Genomic DNA, 21,844 nt, shown 5'->3' on the forward strand with positions numbered 1-21,844 from the left:
ACAAAGTCGCGGGCAACAGCTAGTAATAAATATTTAGGTGATAACGTATTCATATTTTCAGTACTTTGACCTTGTAGGCGAGGTCAATAATAATATTCTGTACAAATTGAATTACCAAGTGAAAAAGTAATGCAAATGAATTCGCTTCAGACTAAATTCCATTACATGCATAAAATTGTTTGATTTCTGTTAAATTATAAAAAAAACAACGTTCCGGACGAATTCAGTCAAGACGTTAACGAACCTACAATGAAGCTATTTCTCGTATTATTTTGTAAGCTATATAAATATTTTCTATAGTATGATATTATGTTTTTTTTTTATAACATAAGGTGGCAAACGAGCAAGCGGCTACCTGAATCCGCCAAAATGGCGAAGCGACCGCTGCCCATAGACATCCGCAATTGCAGATGCGTTGCCTACCCTTATACGACGGAGGAGGAGACGCATATAAAGAGGATATTTCCCCTTCCTATGCATCTCCTCCACCGTCAAATCCACTTCCTCTTCCCATCCTCTCCTTATAAGAAAAGGGTGGTGAAGAGAAAGGGACTTAAATTAGGCCTTCGGCACTACATTCATCAGACGAAACACGGAATTGCTTCCATTTCACGCCTGTCTTCTGTGTGGTCGTGGTATTACACCGGGCGTGCCGGCCCATTCGTGCTAAGATGGTAAAGCGGGCACTACCACTGTTATTATGTGTACAATTGCACGCCTTTGACTAAACTATCGCACAACTGTCAATTGTTTCGCAGCCAATTCAACTGTTTAGTTGCACAAGTAAAAAGCGAGTAGTGTGTGCACCTCCATATAAGCTCATAGAAATCAAGGCGGGATTAAAAAGTTGTGATAGTGGATATATAGTTGTGTTGGGTACTGGCTACCTGACATATAAAAGTTAGCATATTTTGAGACATCTACATGACTGTAAGTTGACGTAAGATCGAAGGGGAGGTGATACGAATTTGACAGAGACACGTGACATCTCATACGATCTCATTGAAATTGTACATCTATAATCTATACTATTATAATAAAGTGTAAACACACACTTCTTTGTTGCCTAAGATCTCAGCTATTGCAGCATATTTTTGAATAATTCTTTTTTTACTAAAAAGCCTTACAATTACGTCACGCTTTATGCTATATATTTTCACGCCATTAAACTTAGGGGCATAAATTTTGGATAAAAACCCTAATGTGGGAAAGAGACCATAAGTTGCTGCCTATACCAAGGAAGCAAGATTCCACGGTACGATAATTGGTATCTAATATCAAAGGCATAATTGACAAATGTAAAAAATAAAGTAAAGTTTTTATAGTTTCATGCGGATGAAGCCACACGAGAACAGCTAGTATATTTATAAGCACTCTTGTTTGTACAGGAATGTGAATATATATGTTCTTCGTTGCTTTGACCAGCTGTTATTCAATCAGTCTTTCCGTCTTCCCTGCGCGGAGGAGCTTTGTAAAAGAATGAGTGTAGGTTATCAAGTACTTTACAGCTACGAAGACTGCAGTTACATTTGCGCACAAAATGCCCTCAATAGAGCTGGTTTGTTGCATGAAGAAAGATGCAAACAACCAATTTCAGAATGAGCTAATAAAGTCTTTAATAGTGTTTGATTTGTTTGTCCTATCATATTGAAAGAATGAATGTTGAACGCAAACTCTGTATTTAAGTACGTGCAGCCAATGTTGATCAATAACCATCTATGATCGACTAGCTTTCGCTCGCGACTCCATTCGCGCGGTATTAAAAAAACAACCAAGTAGCTTATGTGTTCTTCCAGAGTATACTCTACATGTTTGCCAAATTTCATCGAGATCCGTTCGGCCGTTTAGGCTACAAAATCTAACAAACATCCATCCATCTAAACTTTCACATTTATAATAATAGTAAAAAGTAAGATTACTGATTTAATTATCTGTTCCACCTTAAAAGTTACAATCGTTTGAACATTTTGAAACGAGATGCGGAACAAAAATCAATAGAAATTAATCAATTTCAAATGTCATCATCATCTTCTCTTCTTTATCCTACTCCCGTAAGGCTCACCGAATTGTCCTGCACATAACTCTATCATCTGTCATTACAGTCATCATTCCCTTCTTGATCATGTCACTTTTTACGAAATCCATCCATCTCCTTCTATGTTTACTTCTACCGGTGTACCCCTCCACGTTCATAACTGAATAGCTTTCAAATGTCTACGACACAAAGTAGCTTAGTGATACCAGGCTATTTTTTTATTATTATCCCGCCGTTAGCACTCACTGTTATCTAATTTAGTTACTTGTAGAAGGCGGAGATTGTCTCGTTGTTTTTTCTAAAGTGGAACAGCGCGGATTTCCGAGACAGCTCACATACAAGAGATTGAGAGGAAAAAGCCATCGGTGTTATTGCTCTGACATTAATTTAAATTATACTCTCTACTGTCTCGTACTATTAAAAGACATAATCCTACTAATGTGATAAATGCAAAAGTTTAGATAGATGTTTGTTAGAGTTTACACCCTAAACGGCGGAACGGATCATGATGAAATTCCGCAGAGATGTAGCATCGGGAACAACATAGGCTACTTACATTTTTTTTAATTCCACGCAGACGGAGTCGCCGGCGAAAGCTAATATTGTTTAATTGGTAATTTTAAAGGTATAATCTAGTTTCATAATAAACCAAAAGTGAATTATGCAGTATGAGGATAAACTTTACAAGTTTAAAGACGCTAAATACTACATCCAAGCAAAAAAACAAATACAAAACCAAGCAATTACTTTCAAAGTGTTTTATTATTCCCGTATTACACAATACTACAAGTTACAACATTAACTTAATATTAAACTGGCATGTTATTTATTACTTTACTGTTTATAATTTAACGCCATTCGTCTCGTAGTTTGAAAAAATAACGACAGAAATATAACAGTATTTAGAAGGAACAATTGAGTTAAGTCATCGAAGGAAATCACAAATGATTCGAAAATTTAATATGAAAATTTTATTTGTATTATTATGTAAGTGAAATACTACTGAAGTAAATAATTATTAACTACAGTATTTATTTATTTTTGTTTATAATATGATATGCGCAAGCAAATACCTCAAACAGAAGCTGTTCTGCTTCACGAAGGCAAATGCAAACTAGACTATTACCTTTATACAAGACAATAAGACAAATTATACTCTAGTTAGTGTTTTGTTTCATTTAATTATATATCTGTTCTTATTTTTTTATATTATAAGGTGATAAACGACCAAGCGGCCAAATGACATCGTCGATATAGCGACTGCTGCCCATAGACATCCGCAATTGCAGATGCATTACCAAAGTATGAGTTTATAAGGCCCTTAGTGTTAATTTTTTCTACATTTAATTTCAATCTTATGGCAAAATCAAGTATAGAAAGGAAATTAAAATTCCCTATATAGAGAAATGTGAACTAACTATAGCTGTACAGTTTTGTAAAAAAGTTCACCTGAAATATTTTAAAACGAGTTTAACCGGCACATCATCATATGGTGAAATCATTTCAAGTTTGAACTAGCTTTCGCCTGCGACTTCGTCCGTGTTGTAAAAAATCAAAACTAAGTAGCCTATGTGTTTTTCCAGATTATCCTTTACATGTATACCAAATTTATCTAGATCCGTTTAGCAGTTTAGGCAACAAACTCTAACAAACATCCATACATCTAAACTTTCGCATTTATAATATTAGTAAGAAGTAAGATTATAAGTATTTTTAAATTCACAGTTTCAATCGTTATAACCTTTGCGATGCCATGGACAAAAGCGCCCGAGTTTGCTTGCAGTTGCCCACCGAGCAAACCAGTTTGTGCCAGCAATCTGCTGGCGTACGACGGTGTTTGTAACGTGATATGCGCAAGCAAACACCTCAAACAAAAGCTGTTTGTGCTTCACGAAGGCAAATGCAAACTAAATTATAAACTTTATACAAGACAATAAGACTAATTATACTCTAGGTAGTGTTTTGTTTCATTTGATTATATCCTTGTCCTTATTCCTTTTTTTTATAAGGTGACAAACAACCAAGCGGCCAACTGAATTCGTCTAAATGGCCACTACTGCCCATAGACATCCGCAATTGCAGATGCGTTACCCTTAATAGACGGAAGAGGCGCAATTTACCCTTCCTACGCGTCTCCACCATCAAATCCTTTCCTTCCCATACTTTCATCTTAAGAAAGAGGTGGAAAGGATAAGAGACTAGATTAGGCCTCCTGCATCCACTACACTATATAGTATTGTCACTTTTAGGCATTATTCTTGAGGCGGGAATACACATCCTAGTAACAAATACACTAGAAAAATTACTAACACGCGCCAACAACATTCATTTGTTAATCATAATAATATTATAAATGCAAAAGTTTAGATGGATGGATGTTTGTTAGAGTTTGTTGTCTAAACGGCTTTACGGATTACAGTAAAATTTGGTACAGATGTAGAAGATAGTCTGGAAGAACACATAGGGTAATCACTTTTGTTTAATTCTACGCGGACGGAATCGCGGGCGAAAGCTAGTTATTACATATATTATTACATTTATTGTGACAGTTACGGGCATACAAGTTGAGGGAATGGTCGAAAGGGGCTACGAAATTCGATACTAACAAGTACGGTTACGTAAACTGGCATAAAAGCTTACCTGGATAACAAAACAAATTTGAGCTAATCAGCCTTGGAACTATCGTTCACTAATCAGGCCAAAATTAGTAGAAAATTTGCTAATAAACAATTAGTTCTAGAACGAAACGTGTCTAACGTTTTTTTGTGACTGATTTGTCACTGTTTGCCTTGAAGAGGTATTTACAGTTTCATCGTATTTGAGGTAGCCGAGCGCAGATGGCTCTTAGACTAGACCTTGGTGTCCAACTCGTTTGCTTGTAACAGTTGCCTTTTAATAATTTATGTGAAAATGTATTAACGCAAATACGAATTTAAATTCAAAATGTATTTTTTCATCTAAACAATATTTAGCCTATTTTACTCTTCAAATTACCAAAAATGATTAAAATATCTTGTTCTAGGTTCACTATTTACATTCTTAAAATAATAGTAAATTTACTATTTAAATAATAACGATTATACGTAGCTTTAACTATTAAATAATGAAAATCTAATAATCAATTTAAACCGACGTTAATAATAAGTTAACAACTATTATTACATGTTAATAATCAAGTTAACATACATTATTATTACCTCATTATTTGTTACTTCATAATTTTACATATACATGTGAAATTTCTATTATTTTCTTAATAAATCCTAATTGAACATAACTATGAAATGTTTGTTAAAATGACCGGGAAAATCAAAAAGATAAGAATTTTCTTTCAATTATAAAAAGGGGGTTATCATTGATTATTTTACCAAAATCTTCAAATTCAAGATGAAGTTGTGTTTATTAGTTTGTAAGTTATTTTATTTTAATACATTACTAGTGAATAATAAACCTTTTTAGGATAAAAAATGACAACATAAATATTAAATTGAAATAAAGCCAAATGGAAGTCCGCGATCTCTACCTATCCCTCTGGGCAAACGAGCAAGCGGTTACCTGAATCCGCGGAAATGTAGTCATCCGTAATTATAGATGCGTTTTCTACCCTTATCGACGGAAAAGGAGACGCACATAAACAGGATATTTCCCCTTCCTATCCGTCTCATTCGCCGTCAAATCAACTTTTCCTTCCCAACCTTTCCTCTAAAGAAAAGGGTAGAAAAAAGGGACCAAATCAGGCCTCCGGCACCACACTCATCAGACTGTAATTGCATTTCTCGCCTGTCTTCTGTGTGGTCGCAGCACAGGGGGAACCCTATAGTGCAGACGTTAAAGCGGGCTCCACCACTACAAAACAAATTACAAAAGACTACATTTGTGATTTTTCAGTGACATAATTTGATGTAATTTCAGTGGCAGTTGTGTTGTACGCCGCTGAAGGAAGGTGGTCACCACCGTCGCAATATACATGCGCGTGTGCTCCCGGTCCTCCAGTATGCGCGAGCAACATGGTCACCTACTATGGCATATGCAACATGAAATGCGCACAACATTGGATCGCGGAGAAACTCTTCGTCATCTACAACGGCAACTGCCATGATATCTTTTATCAAAACAAGATAAGATTAGCTTAAAATGTGCATTATGCTGGCAATACATATCCTTGGATATGCCAGTCATTAATTTGCAGGGTTAAAACCAAACGTGTGTGGCCGTCATTACTAAAAATTTGAAATCTATTGTGTGCATAAATTCTTAATTCTCTTTGGAATCGGTATTTATCAAAATTCATATTGACATCAATCTTAAACTTTTAAACACAAATAAAACATTAAAAAATTTTATTCTTGACTTTTATTCAGATGTATGAGAGATGAACATTCCTAGTTTGTAATTATCATGTACTATTTTACGCCCGCGACTCCGTCCGCGTGGAATTAAAAATAAAAGTAAATATCTATGTGTTCTTCCAGATTATCCTCTACATTTATGCCTAATTTCCTCAAGATCCGTTCAGCAGTTAGAGCTACAAACTCTAATAAATATCCATCCATCCATCTCCACTTTCGCATTTATAATATTAGTAAGAAGTAAGATGTGCTAACTGTTATTCTGACATACTAAACAATATGGTGAATCTGACCTCTGACTATGAGAAAAGGTTACTTTCAGATCAACGTTTACAATGTCTACCAACTCCAGTCCAAAAGTGTCCAAAAGTCCAAAAATGGTTAATGGATTTATCTATACTTCTATACTATAAAGATAAAGATTTGAATAATACTTTCGCCATTAAAAACCTATATTATTAGTGAGTAACATAGTAAAACTAGATTTATATTATTTTTTAATTACCCAGACTTAGGGCCTGTCCCACCACTGTCTGATAGAGACCCAAATAGCTTAAAAATGAAGTCACTGTCAGATAAGGGAACAATATTCGATACTTCCATCACACATTTTACACATTCGATTGTTATCAGACAATTTACAATTTGGTAGGACTGACACTAAGGGCCTGTCCCACAATTCTTGTAAATTGTCAGATAACAATCCAACGTTTAAAATACGTGATGGAAATATCAGATTTCGGTACTCTATCTGACAGTGACGTCACTTTTAAGCTATCTGAGCCTCTATCAGCCAGTGGTGGGTCAGGCCCTAAATCTCGAGTAACATCTAGGCAGTGATAAAAGTTGCATATGTAGTTTTACAAAATAAATGTCCTATTGTCTTAACACATTCATTGCTACCACTCATTTTACAATTCACTTAACACTTAGCATGCGGGATTGTTTCGCCACCGATTTACGCGAGTAGCGGGGGTTTATTCTTGAATCACGCAAAAAATTTTTTAAAAAAAATTTATTCCACCACAAATTTACTAATTACGCATTTTAACGTGACCCGCGCTCCAGTGGTAGATTGCAAAAAACGTAAAAATACGTTGCCCATGCCAAGTGTTAACGCAATGGCACCTAAAGTGTTAACTTAGTAACTAAATACTCTTAACTCAGATAAAAGGTTTAAATTATTATAATAATACAACTTGAACAAGTTAATAGTAAATATTAATATCATGAAGGATATGTATTACGATTATTGGTAACTAGCTGTTCCCGTGCGACTTCATCCGCATAAAATTATGAAAATTTTATTTTATTGTTTACATGTGTCAAATTATTAATTGAAAATGTCAAAATGACATGACATGACAAATCAGTGCAACCTTGCTTTCTTGATGTTGGCAGCAACTTATGATCTCTTTCCCACATTAGGGTTTTTATCCAAAATATTTACCCCCAAGTTTAATGGCGTGAAAATATATAGCTTAAAGCGTGACGTAAGTCTACGGCTTTTTATTTAAAAAAAAAGTTGTTCGAAAATATGCTGCGATTGCTGACATCTTAGGCAACAAAGTAGTGTGTGTTTACGCTTTATTATATTATTATAGATAATGAAGTTGTTCTTTAAACAAACCGTAAAAGAACATAATCGAATTTGTCATACATTGAAATAACCAAGAGCAATGGAGATTAAATAGTAACATATAAAAAGCCTTACATACTCGTAAAATCACTTATTATCACAAAACTGAAGTCACAATGAAGCTGTGTTTGATAATTCGTAAGTTAAATATTTTTTATATTGATCTTTAAAGTCTTTAAAAGTGTGTTAAAACTGAAATTCAAAAAGTTAAAGATAACCAAATCTTAAAAAATACATACAGATACTTTTAAATGTTTTAGTAAAAGCCAAAGAAATATAAAGTGCGACCTAAATCACTCGATTGTAAATAAGCTTTCAGCCGCGACTCCGTCCGCGCAGAATTAATAAAAAAAAAACAAATGTGAGTAGCCTATGTGTTCTTCCAGACTATCCTCTACATCTATGCCAATTTTTATTAAAATCCGTTCAGCCGTTTCGGCTCAACATCCATACATCACTCTAACAAACATCCATCCATCTAAACATTCGCATTTATAATATTAGTAAGATTAATTAATTATTTAATGTATAAAATACTAGCTGTTGCTCGCGACTTCGTCCGCGTAGAATTATATAATAATACAAAATATAGCCTATGGTACTTACTGATAACGTAGCTTTTTAATGGTGAAAGAATTTTTGAAATCGACTCGGTAGTTTTTGAGTTATTTCGATACAAAAATACACATCTTTCCTCTTTATTATAAACTCTTTAATAAAAGTATAGATATAAATGATGTTAAGAGTTGTTCGTACTACTCTAGTAATTTAGTAGAGTTAATTCAGTAGTTTGAACAATACATCGAAACGGCTGGGCCGATTTCGCTCGGACTTACACTGAAGAGTATCTGACATAGACGGGCATATCATATAGGCTAGTAATCAAATACAACTAAATAAAAAAATTTCCAATAGACTAACTATAACTACTAAATTACTTTGTACTGGACCAAATTACTGGAGCAAACTAGTCTTTAACACATTCCAAGTTCACCACTCAGATCCGAGTGGGGCGAGGCTATAGGCGCCACACCGAGGATTGGATCCGAGTGAGCGTGCCGTTCATTTTGCAGTAGTCAGAAAAAACACTAAAAGATATAATAACAATATACGTATATTCATATTTTCAAACACACATACGTAATTAATCAAAATTCGCCTTAAAAAGTTTTGGTTCCCAGCTATTATTTTTTGACCGACTTCCCAAAAGGAGGTACTCAATTCGTCTGTATGTTTTTATGTGTGTTACGACATATTATTTATTTTGTAAGCAGTGAATGACTATTGGATGCTAAAGTCTAAGTTATGATTTTTTATTTCAGTGTCAGTTATGATGCTTGCTACTTCAAGTTGGGCCCGGTCGTATATTGATATTCTTTGCCGTTGTCCCCCCGGAGATCCAGTTTGTGCCAGCAATCTTGTCACTTACAACTCAATATGTAACATGAGATGTGCTGAAGAAATTCTCAAAATAAAACTATATGTTTTATACCCAGGGAATTGCGTGAATTAAACACAAGATATGAAATATTCCTTCTATATTCTTGTATTTTAACTAAATTTGCTAAATTGAACACATTTATTTTGGCTTACAAATTCATGGCTTCATTACTTTTGTGACTTCATTACAGAAAAATCTCAAATAAAATTTTAAAAAATCAATTGTGTAATTTAAAAACACCAGCAAACCATTTATAGTTAACGATAGACTTAATTTTTTTTTAAATTAAGAGATTTAATATGCGTGGAATTTATACACCTTAATTAAAATGCGACACTTACAGCCAAATTCTAAAACGAATTTTAAATCTGTCAAAAGTTAACAGAATTTTTGTTTTAAGCATGGTTTTATCATTTAAACATTGTGACATATTTAAATATTGTTTCAATATTTGGCTGAAAGCCGTTTAACAGTGACATAACATTATAGATACTGCATCTAAGTGTGACAGTAAGAGAACTAAATTAAAAAATAAGACCTATTTACTGTCATCATAAAAAATTAAAATACATAATACAATAATTATAAAAAAAATCACAATAGTCTACAGGGAAAATGCTAGGTATATTCAGCTCTGGTTAGCTCCTTTCCCTTTCCACCCTTTTCTTAAGAGGAAAGAATGGGAAGAAAAAGCACATTTGACGGTGGATGAGATGTCAATGAAGGGTAGACAACGCATCTATAATTGCGGATGTTTATGGGGAGCGGTTGCTTTCCATTTCGGTGGATTCAGGTGGCCTCTTGCTCGTTTGCCACCTTATATTATACAAAAAATAATACCGTAGGTTAATCACAAAGATATGTTGGCTCGCAGAGTCTACCGATTACCCATGCCATCAGCCAAATCCTACTTTGCACAATGGACGGGATCATTTATTCAGTTTCATATTTATAATTCTGCAGTAAAACACTGTGACTTATCAGAAAAATCTTTGCCACAAGCCAAATCCATCATACTGGATTGGCTGCTCACTTTAAACTACTCTGATACCGAGAACCTTCTGAAGATAAATTCATAACAAATCACTACTATAAAAAAACTGGATTATGATACTGTGATATATTTACATATTATTAATATACTCGTACCATATATATTTACATACATGTAATATATATACATAGTTATATTCCCTTTATTATCATTTATATACTTATTTTTCTCTTACATTTAGTTATAGTTAAATTTATTTCTGAATAACTTATAATTAAATGCGCGTTATAGACGCTGCCCTGAGTTTGGGTTTCTGTAATTTTATGTATGGATACGGATAGTATATATGAATTTTCAGTGGCCACGATACAGGCATTGCCTAGTGTGGCCATCAACAGATGAACTCGAATAACCAATATATTACTATATACTTAAGATAACAACTATGTTTAATTTTCTGTCATGTATAATTTTAAGTTATTGTCAAAAGTTACTTGTATAATCTTCACTGTTAATAATAAATATTTTCATTTTCATTTTCATATCAAAAACACAATTAAATGCTATTTAGTCTGCTTCCTTAAAAAAAAAACAAAGTGTTTTTTTATTTTTAATAAGCCGTAAATAAAACATTACCTAATTTGTCATAGATTAAATAAACCAAGAAATTTTTTAGATAAAAGATAAATAAACGCTTATATAAGTGAAACATTTTAATGCATATTACACAAAAAATTAGAAACTCAAGATGAAGCTTTGCTTGATATTTTGTAAGTTATTTTATTTAAATCAGTTTTTTAAAAACACTAACATGGCACAGGGAGGATACTATACTGTAGAGCATGTACTGATCATGACCTCAAGACATTAAAAAATACCTATACAAATCTTTCTTAATGGAGGCTTATGGCTCCGAATACTGGTGTTAGTTTTCTAGCCTTTTTCAATCACTCTTGTAGATACCAAGGTTGGCCATTAAGACATTTTCATCAATTTTCAAAATCTGTTGTCTATACTATTATAAAGAGGAAAGATTTGTATTTTGTATATATTTGAAATAACTCATAAACTACTGGGCCTATTTGAAAAATTCTTGCACCATTAAAAAGCTATATTATCAGTGAGTAACATAGGCTGTGTTTTTAAGATTTATTTTAATTCTACGCGGGCGAAATCATAAGAAACAGCCAGTATAGAGTAAAGGATGCATAAGAGACTACAGACTTGAACAGCTAAATCAGTGTGTTGGCAAGACATGGACTGATCAGTTCAAATGATAGTTAAAATTTTATCTACTCTAAAGTGAATAGTTCTCTTCATATGTAGCGGATTAACATTGATGATTTGAGGTCAGTAATATATTTCTCATTACAGTGTCTTTCATTATGGTAGCTAATGCTGTATGGACTACTCCTCCGCCAGGCTTTGTTTGTGTTTGTGCTCCAGGAGACCCAGTCTGCGCAAGCAATCTTGTAACATATGACGGTGTATGCAACATGCGTTGCGCGCAACATTGGATCAGACAAAGGCTATATGTAGTTCACGAAGGACACTGTTTGGATTAAATCAAGCAAGCTTATGAGTTTAAGAAAAAATCTTAGAAAAAATTGGAGCACATTTCTGTAATTTTTAATTGGAAATTACTCTCAACATTAAATTCTAAATTCATGTGCATCTTTGTATATTATTTTTTAAATTTCCCTGTAGGTCTAAATTACAGATTTTTTGTAAACAATATTACAAAAACACAATTATATAATAATGTATAGTAACAATGGCGACATATTATAAATAACTATAGCAAAGATACAGAAAACTATGGAAACTCAAATGAGTGTGCATACAAGAGGCTTAATTTTTAATCTGTTTTCCGTTCCAAAATTTCATACAAGAAAAAGAAGAAAGACTATTTTAGAGATGTGACACAAATAGGTATATAACCTCATTCTGTGCATACCCTTATATATCCATGTACATATCCTTCGTTAGTTAAAAATCAGCTATTATATCAGCATCTACAAATGCAGATGTCTATGGTCAAGGCTTCACTATTTTGACACTGGCCAGTTAGTTATTTGGCATCTCATAATAAGAAAAAAAAAATGTCGGTAATATACTTGTATATATAAAAGCCACTTACCCCATCAATAATCTGACAGAAATGTACCGCAACACTTGCACTGCTTATATTAGAGAATTTATTAGATGAATGTATCAGAACTGAGATCTTCTTCGAGCGAATCTTTGTTGCTCTATAACCAAAGACAAATAGCATAGAGTCTATCACATTGCTCTTTCCGCTTCCATTTGGCCCAATGATTGCTGTGAAACTCTGAAAAAATGGATTTTATGAAGAACTATTGAAAAATCAAGGAATATTGGATATTCATAACACAAAATACATGTTAATGAGAAAAAGTCTATTGACTATTGAATTTTTGTCTATATAGTGTGCTAGCTGTTACTCACGACTACACCCGCGTGAACTTAAAAATTAATAAAAACATGTAGCCTATGTTACTTGCAGATAAATTACTTTTCTAATGGTGAAATCAGCCCAGTAGTTTTTGAGTTATTTCAATACTTACAAAAATACAAATCTTTCCTCATTATAATATTAGTATAAATATACACTATTTTACATGCAACTATTTTATTACAATATTTATTTATGTTATGTGTCCGTCCATGAAATTAAAAATAAACAGAAGCAGAATGTTTTTCTAAAATATGTTCTACATCTGTGCCAAATTTCATCAGGATTTGTTGAGCCATTCTGGAGATATATTTTAACAAACATCAATCTATCCATCTATAATTTTGAATTTATGATATTAGCAAGTGAGATAGAAGCACATAAGCAAGTAGATCATCTAGTGCTAAGTGACAGCAACTAACATACATTTGCAACATTATGTGTAACAGCCTTAGCCACTATTATTGGACAGGTTCATGTTTGATAAAAAGATATTTCATTTTCCTATTCATGCTGTACTATATAAATACAAATAACAAACAAAACAATTAACCTTGTGGAATGGTCCCAAAACTTGCACTCCCGCGTAACTTTTAAAATTTTCATTTACAATACGAGTTATTATTAATCTTGGACCATTAGCATCAAATGTAAGTGCCGGTTTAGGCGCTGGTGGTATATATATGTCTCCAATGCGCACTCCGCCTTCTTCATCATCAGAAATGTGATCTATATCTCCATTCACATGACCGTTACTACAACTTGGTTCACCATTTTGGTTTTCGACAGCATTTTCGTCCACCTCCATAGGCTCTTCTTCGCCCCTCTTCTTTTTCGTTTTCTGCATTACTTAACCTTCTATAGAATCTTAATATGTGATAAACTTTTACACTGCTGTATATTGTTTAAAACAATTTAAACGAAAAACGACAACGGACAAAATATTCTGACAGTGACAGATGTCAGATTAAATAACAAATCCTGACTTTTGTTAAAAAAGATGGCCTGGTTACAAGTATTTAAGCCATGTCTTTTTTTCGTGCTATAATTTAATAAATAACTAGCTATTGCTTGCGACTTCATCCCGGTAGAATCATAGGTAATTTTTAAAAACTTTAGCACACAGAGACACACACACAGAACACATAGACTTCTTGCAAACTCATTTAATTACATAATTCCGCGCGAACGAAGTTGAGAGCTACTTTTTTAATACGATATGGGATCGACCGAAAAGTAGTATTTAATCAAATGGATATATCGCAATATAATCTTTAATATCGATACAAACCACTTTCCTCAACTACCCTTCGGTGGCTGCGAAGAAGGCTTATAAACGGCTTCGAATATAACAATGGATTGATGAACCAACCCAATGGGTGGGCCGCCAAAGCTGAGTTATTTCTATGGATCGTGTTTCTTTAACACATATACAAACTCCTACAAATGTCCATCCATCCGTCTCAACTTTCTCTTTTATAATATTAGTAAGGTGATTTTAAAAATCGGACAGGCAAAAATAATAATTTACGCACAAACTTATACTAGAATTCTTTATTTTAAAAGTCTTAATTTTTGGTACTCTGACCAAAATTACGAACAAAGTTAATTACATTGATTCGTTTTTACAATTTAATTGTAAAAATAACAATTGTTGAATCTTTTGGGTATCAAGGTCTCTGTCGTATAAATCATTACATGCCGTAATATAATTTTCACATGGCATTCGTGTGGCTAAAACGTTCAGATGTACGCGTGCAAGCATTGCTAGTCGCGGGTACGTACTTTGATTGTCTTTCCACCATTCTAATGGAGAACTGTGTCTCGATGGTATTTTATCGTCCAGATAATTTTGGATTTCTAATTCAGCTTTAGAGGAAGCGCTTGCTGATGTCCGAGTATTGCTCATTTTTTTGTTGTAGTGACTCCAGATAGAACTGTCGTTTTCTATACTATTGTTCGATGTGTTTTCGGCCATTAATTCTTCTTCTTCGTCAGCTATCAATGACGTAATTAACCTAGTGACGTATTCTTTTGTTGAATCTGCGATTTTTTCCTTTTCAAAATAAAGTTTATATCTCGGATCGAGAAACATACTTGTAGTATAAATGCGATTCTCTTCTAAAACGGACAGTTGGCACACGAGACCATCGAAAATATGTTGTCTGATCATTTCAATTGCATCAGGCAGAGGTTCGCTACTTAACACAAATTCTACCAATGCCGACTTAAGGGCAAATGTTACTGGAATTACAATACTAATTGGCACATCTTTATAACCGCTGATTTCTTTTATCACTTCGTCACAAGGATTTAAAAGAGAAACGAGCTTTTCAATAAAGTCCCAGTCGTTTTCAGATAAGATAGTTACATTTAATTCAGAGAGGTCATTTTGAAGTACTTCCTTGAGCTCTATTAGTTGCTTCGACATCTCAAATATGGAATCCCACCTAGTTGTTAGTTCTTCGTCTGTTTTATTGTTTGCTTTAAGAATTTGGTCCAAATGTTCTTCTAACATTAAGTCAGCGATTGTACTTTTTTTAACGAGGGCTTTAGTTTTCTGGATTATATTTGCAATAGCATCATTGTTCAAAGCATTGTCAATTAATAAATTTAAGCTTAGTGCATAGCAAGTCAAGTGTTGCCAACCTAAGCATTTTTCAATGGCAAACTTCATAGTAGAATCGTTATCGGACATGGCAACAAAGATCTTATCCTTAATTTTCCATTCCTTTACGATTCTTGTTAATTCTGCCGCTAATTCAGTATGCGAGGATCCAATTGGTTGACACAATTCCAAGAGAAGCGAACGTAAAATCATATTACTATCTATGTAACATCCTGTAAGTGCTAAAAAACAATCACCATATTTAGAAGTCCACATATCCGTTGAGACATATATAGACACAACTTCTAGGTTTAATGATTCCTTGATCTCGGACTTTGTCTTTTCATATAGCGTAGGAAGCATATTGTTTGCGAAAAATTGTCTCGTCGGCAAAGTATAATTTGGAAAACCGAACGCAATAAGTTCACGAAAACCTCTATCTTCTACAATTGAAAAATGTTGCATATCATATATGAAAAGATTCATTATATGACGATCTATGTCGTTTTTATTTTCAACGTGTTCCCGATGTTCGTAAAAAGTTCGCGTGTTCTTAACGACTTGGGGACTTGTATTACGCCTAGTATAACACATACTAACATGTGGCTTTGCTCTTGAAGCTAAGAGCTTCTCTAACGGATTTTTCACCACACTAGTTTCAGTATCTTCAGTACATGCCATTTCCTCATCCGCCGCCTCTGAGGTGGAAGTTGCGTGTGACTTGGTTCGTGAAGGTAATTCAATTGGTATTTGAAGGTGTTTTCTTTCAATATGTTTTGATAAATTAGTTAAAGTACTGTAGGAAAAGTCCAATTCGCAATATTTGCACCGAGCTCTACCATTGAACCTGTCATCGAAGTGGTTCCAAATCTTGCTTGATTTCTTATACCTTTTCCTCTGAAATATAAAGTACACTTTATTTTCACAGCGTAATTAAGACAACTTACCTTGGTTAGGTATTACTTACGAATTAAAAAAAATGTAGTACATGTTTTAAACCTCCTATTAATACATCTGGAGGTAAGGAAAGTAAGGAAAAAAAATAACGTAATTTACCTTTCTTTTCACGGGATAAGAATCAGCATTGTCGTTTTCAGCCTCTTCTTTTGTGACCACCGTCGTCTCCAGATCAGAAGAATCGACTGGGTCACACACTGATAGTTCGTCTAAGTGTGCTCTAATGAAATGTGTTTTTAAATTAGTGATTGTTCCTTTGTATGACATAACAATCTTGCAATATTTGCACTGTGCTTTATAGTTGCCTAAATCATCGAAATGGCACCACGCTTTACTAAATTTTCGCCCCGATTTCTGAAACATAAAACACACAGTTCAACACAGTCACGCCGTAACAGGCCGATATTGGCCTGCCGCGGTATTTAAGCTGGTGAGGACGAAGAAAACTGTCTCCCTCTCGCTATTGCGAAACGAATGTTCAGGTGTATACATTACATTACATATAATGTAAACATTATGTTTTCACAAATCTATAGCAATTTAGTTTATCCTAGTGCGGGTGGGTCTATAAAAACCTGCCACGCACTGGCGGAAATATCATTGGAGGCGCATTTTAGCCCGCCGCCGCACCAGATGAAGAATTATTGATTTTTCTTGCTGCAGTAAATGTGTTCACGTGTAAATTGTAAATGTATGATTTAGCTACCATATTTAACGCCTATAGGTGCGACACAGAAATTGGGTAATAAACAGTTTTTTTATTCGTATTCTAAAAGGTGAAGCCTTAATTATAGCCGTTCCTCCTTAGTTTAAGACCATACTCTCAATTGAAGACGTATTGGTATAGCCTCCAAAACAGTCGAAAATCGTAAAATAAATATAGAGATTCAGCTCACCAGGCATCCCCACTGAGGGGCTCGGAGCCTACCCTAAATAAGGGGTGACTAGGCCATAGTCAACCACGCTGGCCAAGTGCGGGTTAGTTGTCTTCACACATATCTTTGAATTTTTACCAGACAATATACAATTTGGTGGGGTAGGCACTAAATCTTTAAAATAATTTCTGTATTATCTTGATGAGGTATATTACAGCTATGGGATTCACCTGTTCTTCCTCTACGTGTGAATTGTCATTTTCGGACTCTTCTACTGTCACCACCGTCGTCTCTACATCGGAAGAATCAACTTCGGATGGTAATACGTTTTTAAAATGTGCCCTATTGACATGTTTAGTTAAATTAGTAATTGATGTTCTGTACGACATGACAATTTGGCAATATTTACATCGTGCTTTTTTATCACCAATATCATCAAAATGGTTCCACGCCTTGCTTCTATACGATCTCCGATTCTGAAATATAAGACTTAAGTTCACAATTATTTATGTATACTACGGCATTAATCAAAGAAAGATCAACATATTATGAGGTTCCTACTCTTATCTTTTAGAAGAGATTCACCTTTTTTTCTGCCACCCTATCATCTTCGTAATTTGCCGGTTTATCATCTACCTCCACGAAAGCAAAAGAACCACTACACTCGGGTGAAACCTCTCTTGAACAGTGTTTTTCAAGCATGTGCATTGCTAAATTGGAAACTGAAGTTTTATAAGAAATAATTGATTCACAAATTTTACACCTGGCTTTATGATTGCCAGTATCATCGAAATGACTCCATAATGTTTTTTTTGTCGGTGGCATATTCTGAAAAATAAAACAGTTCATATACATTATTGACTACACGACATCCAAATGACTTTTGGCTGAGAACATGAGAGGAATGGGGCAGACATAGGTAGACGAACATTCGATAAACTACTCACATATAAAAGTATACGTTAACATATCTGCGGTTTGCATAAATACACGTCCAGTTGGGGTCAGTGTTACCAATACTATGGCAATTTCCGGCTTTAGAGTAAAGAAATACACAATCTACAGTCTACATCTGCAAGCCTAAAGCCTACGCAGATTCTACGGATTTTAAAAAGTCTACAGTAATTAATTTTCTTACTTAGGATTTCTTTGATAAATTATCTTTTAAACTGTACTGTGAGACATACTTTGGAAAATAGTTTTTATACGAAGAACAAAAAGCATGATTAACCCTTATAGTGGCATGATAGTTTTTTTGATGAAAAGTTTTAAAAAAAAATTGTTTACTGGGCTATAAAAAGTTTTTCATCATCTTTCTCTTTATCCTAATATCGCAGGGTCGGCGCAACAGGACTTTGTCCTCCACATAACTCTATCATACGTCATCTCAGTCATCACTCCCTTCTTGATCATGTCACCTTTCACGCAATCCAACCATTGGCTATAAAAACATCACAACATCAAATACTGATCTTATAATTTTATACAGCTGTATGTATGGTATAATATATAAATAAATGGTATAGCATAAGCGAAAAGTGACCCCCAATTTTAAAGATTTTGATTAATATTAAAAACGTTAATATAGCTACATTTACAATGTTGAAAACCTTTTCCTTTTTCAGTAATGGTCCAGCAAACCAATGAACTTCTTCATACAAATACCATCATTTTTTTTAAAACAACACGGTAAGGTAAAATAAATCATTGGCAACACCGGTTGCAGTTAATAATATAAATTAATATAACCTATCGAGACAAAAATTTATTCATGATATAAGTTAAAAATCTTTATAAGTACTTAATGTACTCTAATGATAAACACAAATGTTAACAATTATGATTGTGATTTTTGATGAATTAACTAATAAATCATATCTACAGTTACAATGAAACTGTTTTATGGCAGTTTCAAACATACAAAAGCAAGAATAAGTACCTATTTAAAACAATTGAAATCCGATGTGGCGTAAATATTGGATCTGGAACGGAATTTGTCATTAAGTATCATCCAATATCTGTCACAAGATATCACTGAGTATCACAACGCATACCAAAAACGTAACTAAGTATTGACAGCTCGAAACTAGTATTTACTGTTTCAACAGTGGGAGGCGGCAGTACTAGTGCCTGGATCTATTGAATCACAGATATCGACAACTGAATATTGCAAATCGCAATTCAATTCGCAATTCCTATCGCTTTCGCGTACAAAAATACTCTACACTTTAGTTCAACGGCATGCGTCATCATAGAATAAGGAAGGAGTTAAGTCCGATAGTTACCTACCGATACATGATCCACCCGTTTTTAATATCGATACGATTGATACAGTGATATTCGAAACTATTCAAAACCATTATTGGATCGATAAACAGATATGGTAGATTGGATCAAACAGTTCTCAATATTTTAAACAAAAAACATAAATTAAAAAAAAATAGAAGTCAATATTGCCTTCCTTGACTAAAAACTTATAACAAAAAAAATTTACATTTCACTAAAAGTATATGGTTTTTGCCAGCATAAAGTTCTAATTGTTATTTAAATAACATTTAATATGATATTAGACCAATTCAATAACAGCCTGAGTATCGATATAAACCAATTTGTTTTTTGTAATCTGTCAAATCTCATTCAGATCTGTCATTGTCTAGTTTGCGATTTTTAATTTGATTTTTGACGAATACTGTTTGAACAAAACCAAAACTAAACACTTTAAAATTGTAGTCAACAAGAGTAATATATGGATAGAAAAATAGATAAAACCTTTATTCGCGGACATTTTACAACTTATTAATAACAATGTAAAAAGTAAAAAAAAAAAAACATTTAAAATAAAGTGATACATACTTTATTTTAAATGTTTTTAAAAGTACATTTTCATTTTCCAGTATTCAGTTGCGTATCAGATTGTTTTTCCACATAGGCCACAAAAATAATAATTGTGAATGATCGAAGTTTAACAAGTATAAGTTAAAAAGGAAGTGGAGTTTCTTACACACAAATCTTTGAATGAGAGGTATGTGGATGAAAGTTGGTGATGTGACTGAGTACCAGATAATTGGTGTGTTTCTTTCATTTACGGATAAAAGGGTAATAACATTGTTAGAATTACCGGTGAACCAACATTCGTATTTTATGACAAATGTTTGCAAATGCCCTTTTTTAAAGCCCTTATAATTTTATACAAGTAGTTAAAAACCACTAATGAAGTATTTCAATTATGTTATTTCAACTACTGGAACACTTGTACAAACATCTGTTTTCTAAAAAAAATATGCTATTGTCCATTTAACTTACCTTTTTGCAATCTGAAAGTTATTCAGTTAGTATGGAATAAAAAAACAATAGAAATAATTGTGAAAATACTTTATTATAACAATAATCACATTATTAGAATTGAAACTAGGTTATTTACAAGTATGCATTATCTAAAGGAGGGCAGGTTGGGAGGGTCCATGGCGAGATCGATCAGCTCGTCAATGTCCTCTGTGTTCCAGAATGATAGCTCCAACTGGTAAAATAATATCTATATTAATTTGGTTTCCATAAATACAAATTTGTGAATATTGTTTCCAGTATAAATGCCTGATTAAATTGTTTAAACTTTCAAACCCCGATGTGTCCGAAACTAGTTGACACCACCGTAAATAATTAATGTGAGTGATAGCCATTAAATAATAAGTTAAATAGGTAATTACTTGTAAACCACCCATATTTGATGTTTCAAAGCTCACATTCAAGTAGAACATATGTGAGCCTTTATATTGTGTTTATACCAGAGAATCAAAAAACATATAGAGGAGGCCCAGTTAGCACATTAATTGTAACATTTTTTGCATAATCTCACTAACACTATCTATTGATAGATTCAATAGGTATTTAATAAATAATATTTAAATGTTTATGTTTTATTTTGCGACACTGTTTATTTTATAACAAAATGTGGAGCTTATTATAATTTGTGAAAACCTCTATAACATGTTAATACAGATACTAAATTTGACAATTGGTATATTACCTTTCAGCAAAAGTATAGATGAAAAAACTTTGTTCACTATACCTCTACATTTTTTTAAATGTCTGGTTCAATTCTGTAGTAGAAATAGGTACTAATAGTACTTTCTAGTATGTTGTACTAATTGTAGTAGTACATAAGAGTTACTAATGGGAACTCCATTGTACTCCTTGTCTATACATTTTTAAAATGTCGAGTTCACATCGCTATAGTACTAATAGGTACTAATAGTATGTTGTACTAGTACATAGAACTACTAACGGGATCTCTGTCAGGCCTGCAAGGTCTGCAGTGCAGGCGTGCGGCGCGGCACTCGCAGCGCGCGGAGGCGCAGGCGCGGCCGGCACGGGCCACTCGCGACCCCACTACTGTAGCGAAGCGACGCGCAGCTCCGCGCTCGCCGGTCAACTTCGCGCCCGCCCACACCGTGCCTGATCAGTATTGCACAT

At 33.7% G+C, this 21,844-nt stretch overlaps 3 protein-coding genes across 6 annotated transcripts in view; all 3 read right to left on the bottom strand.

The window, feature by feature from the left end:
* The window catches only part of LOC106103258 (structural maintenance of chromosomes protein 4), a 31,446-nt gene extending 17,551 nt beyond the window's left edge, over nt 1-13,895 (bottom strand). The window contains exons 1-2 of the mRNA XM_013282965.1: nt 13,488-13,895; nt 12,599-12,790 (exon numbers count right to left, since the gene is read on the bottom strand). Coding sequence (XP_013138419.1) covers nt 12,599-12,790; nt 13,488-13,781 — 486 coding nt within the window. The 5' untranslated portion in view covers nt 13,782-13,895. The remainder of the gene's footprint in view (nt 1-12,598; nt 12,791-13,487) is intronic.
* A 578-nt stretch (nt 13,896-14,473) lies between these two features.
* Nucleotides 14,474-19,675, bottom strand: LOC106103277 (zinc finger BED domain-containing protein 6). Of its 4 annotated transcripts, none has more exons than XM_013282996.1 (6): nt 19,660-19,675; nt 19,314-19,356; nt 17,960-18,202; nt 17,605-17,850; nt 16,599-16,853; nt 14,474-16,439 (listed from the first exon to the last, which is right to left on the bottom strand). In XM_013282996.1, exons 3-6 carry the CDS (start codon nt 18,197-18,199, stop codon nt 14,544-14,546), a joined length of 2,637 nt encoding a protein of 878 aa, XP_013138450.1. In that variant the 5' UTR covers nt 18,200-18,202; nt 19,314-19,356; nt 19,660-19,675; the 3' UTR covers nt 14,474-14,543. The 4 variants fall into 4 exon arrangements, with proteins under 4 accessions (XP_013138450.1, XP_013138447.1, XP_013138451.1 ...); XM_013282993.1 differs by lacking the exon at nt 19,660-19,675 and adding an exon at nt 19,429-19,607; XM_013282997.1 differs by lacking the exon at nt 19,660-19,675 and having other exon boundaries at nt 17,605-17,863; nt 19,314-19,607.
* A 1,056-nt stretch (nt 19,676-20,731) lies between these two features.
* LOC106103192 overlaps nt 20,732-21,844 on the bottom strand; it is a 60,602-nt gene continuing 59,489 nt past the window's right edge. The window contains exons 67-68 of the mRNA XM_013282880.1: nt 21,657-21,826; nt 20,732-20,891 (exon numbers count right to left, since the gene is read on the bottom strand). Coding sequence (XP_013138334.1) covers nt 20,805-20,891; nt 21,657-21,826 — 257 coding nt within the window. The 3' untranslated portion in view covers nt 20,732-20,804. The remainder of the gene's footprint in view (nt 20,892-21,656; nt 21,827-21,844) is intronic.

This window comes from Papilio polytes, unplaced genomic scaffold, assembly GCF_000836215.1.
Source record: "Papilio polytes unplaced genomic scaffold, Ppol_1.0 DF823835.1, whole genome shotgun sequence".
Taxonomy (NCBI): Eukaryota; Metazoa; Arthropoda; class Insecta; order Lepidoptera; family Papilionidae; genus Papilio; species Papilio polytes.

Bases quoted from the DNA above. Each gene is read 5' to 3' on its own strand.
- LOC106103277 (XM_013282996.1), bottom strand. From the start codon at position 18,199: ATGCCACCGACAAAAAAAACATTATGGAGTCATTTCGATGATACTGGC. The intron at 17,851-17,959 runs GTGAATCTCTTC...CTTATATTTCAG, and splicing joins ATAGGGTGGCAGAAAAAAAG to AATCGGAGATCGTATAGAAG. The intron at 16,854-17,604 runs GTGAATCCCATA...TTTATGTTTCAG, and splicing joins CACACGTAGAGGAAGAACAG to AAATCGGGGCGAAAATTTAG.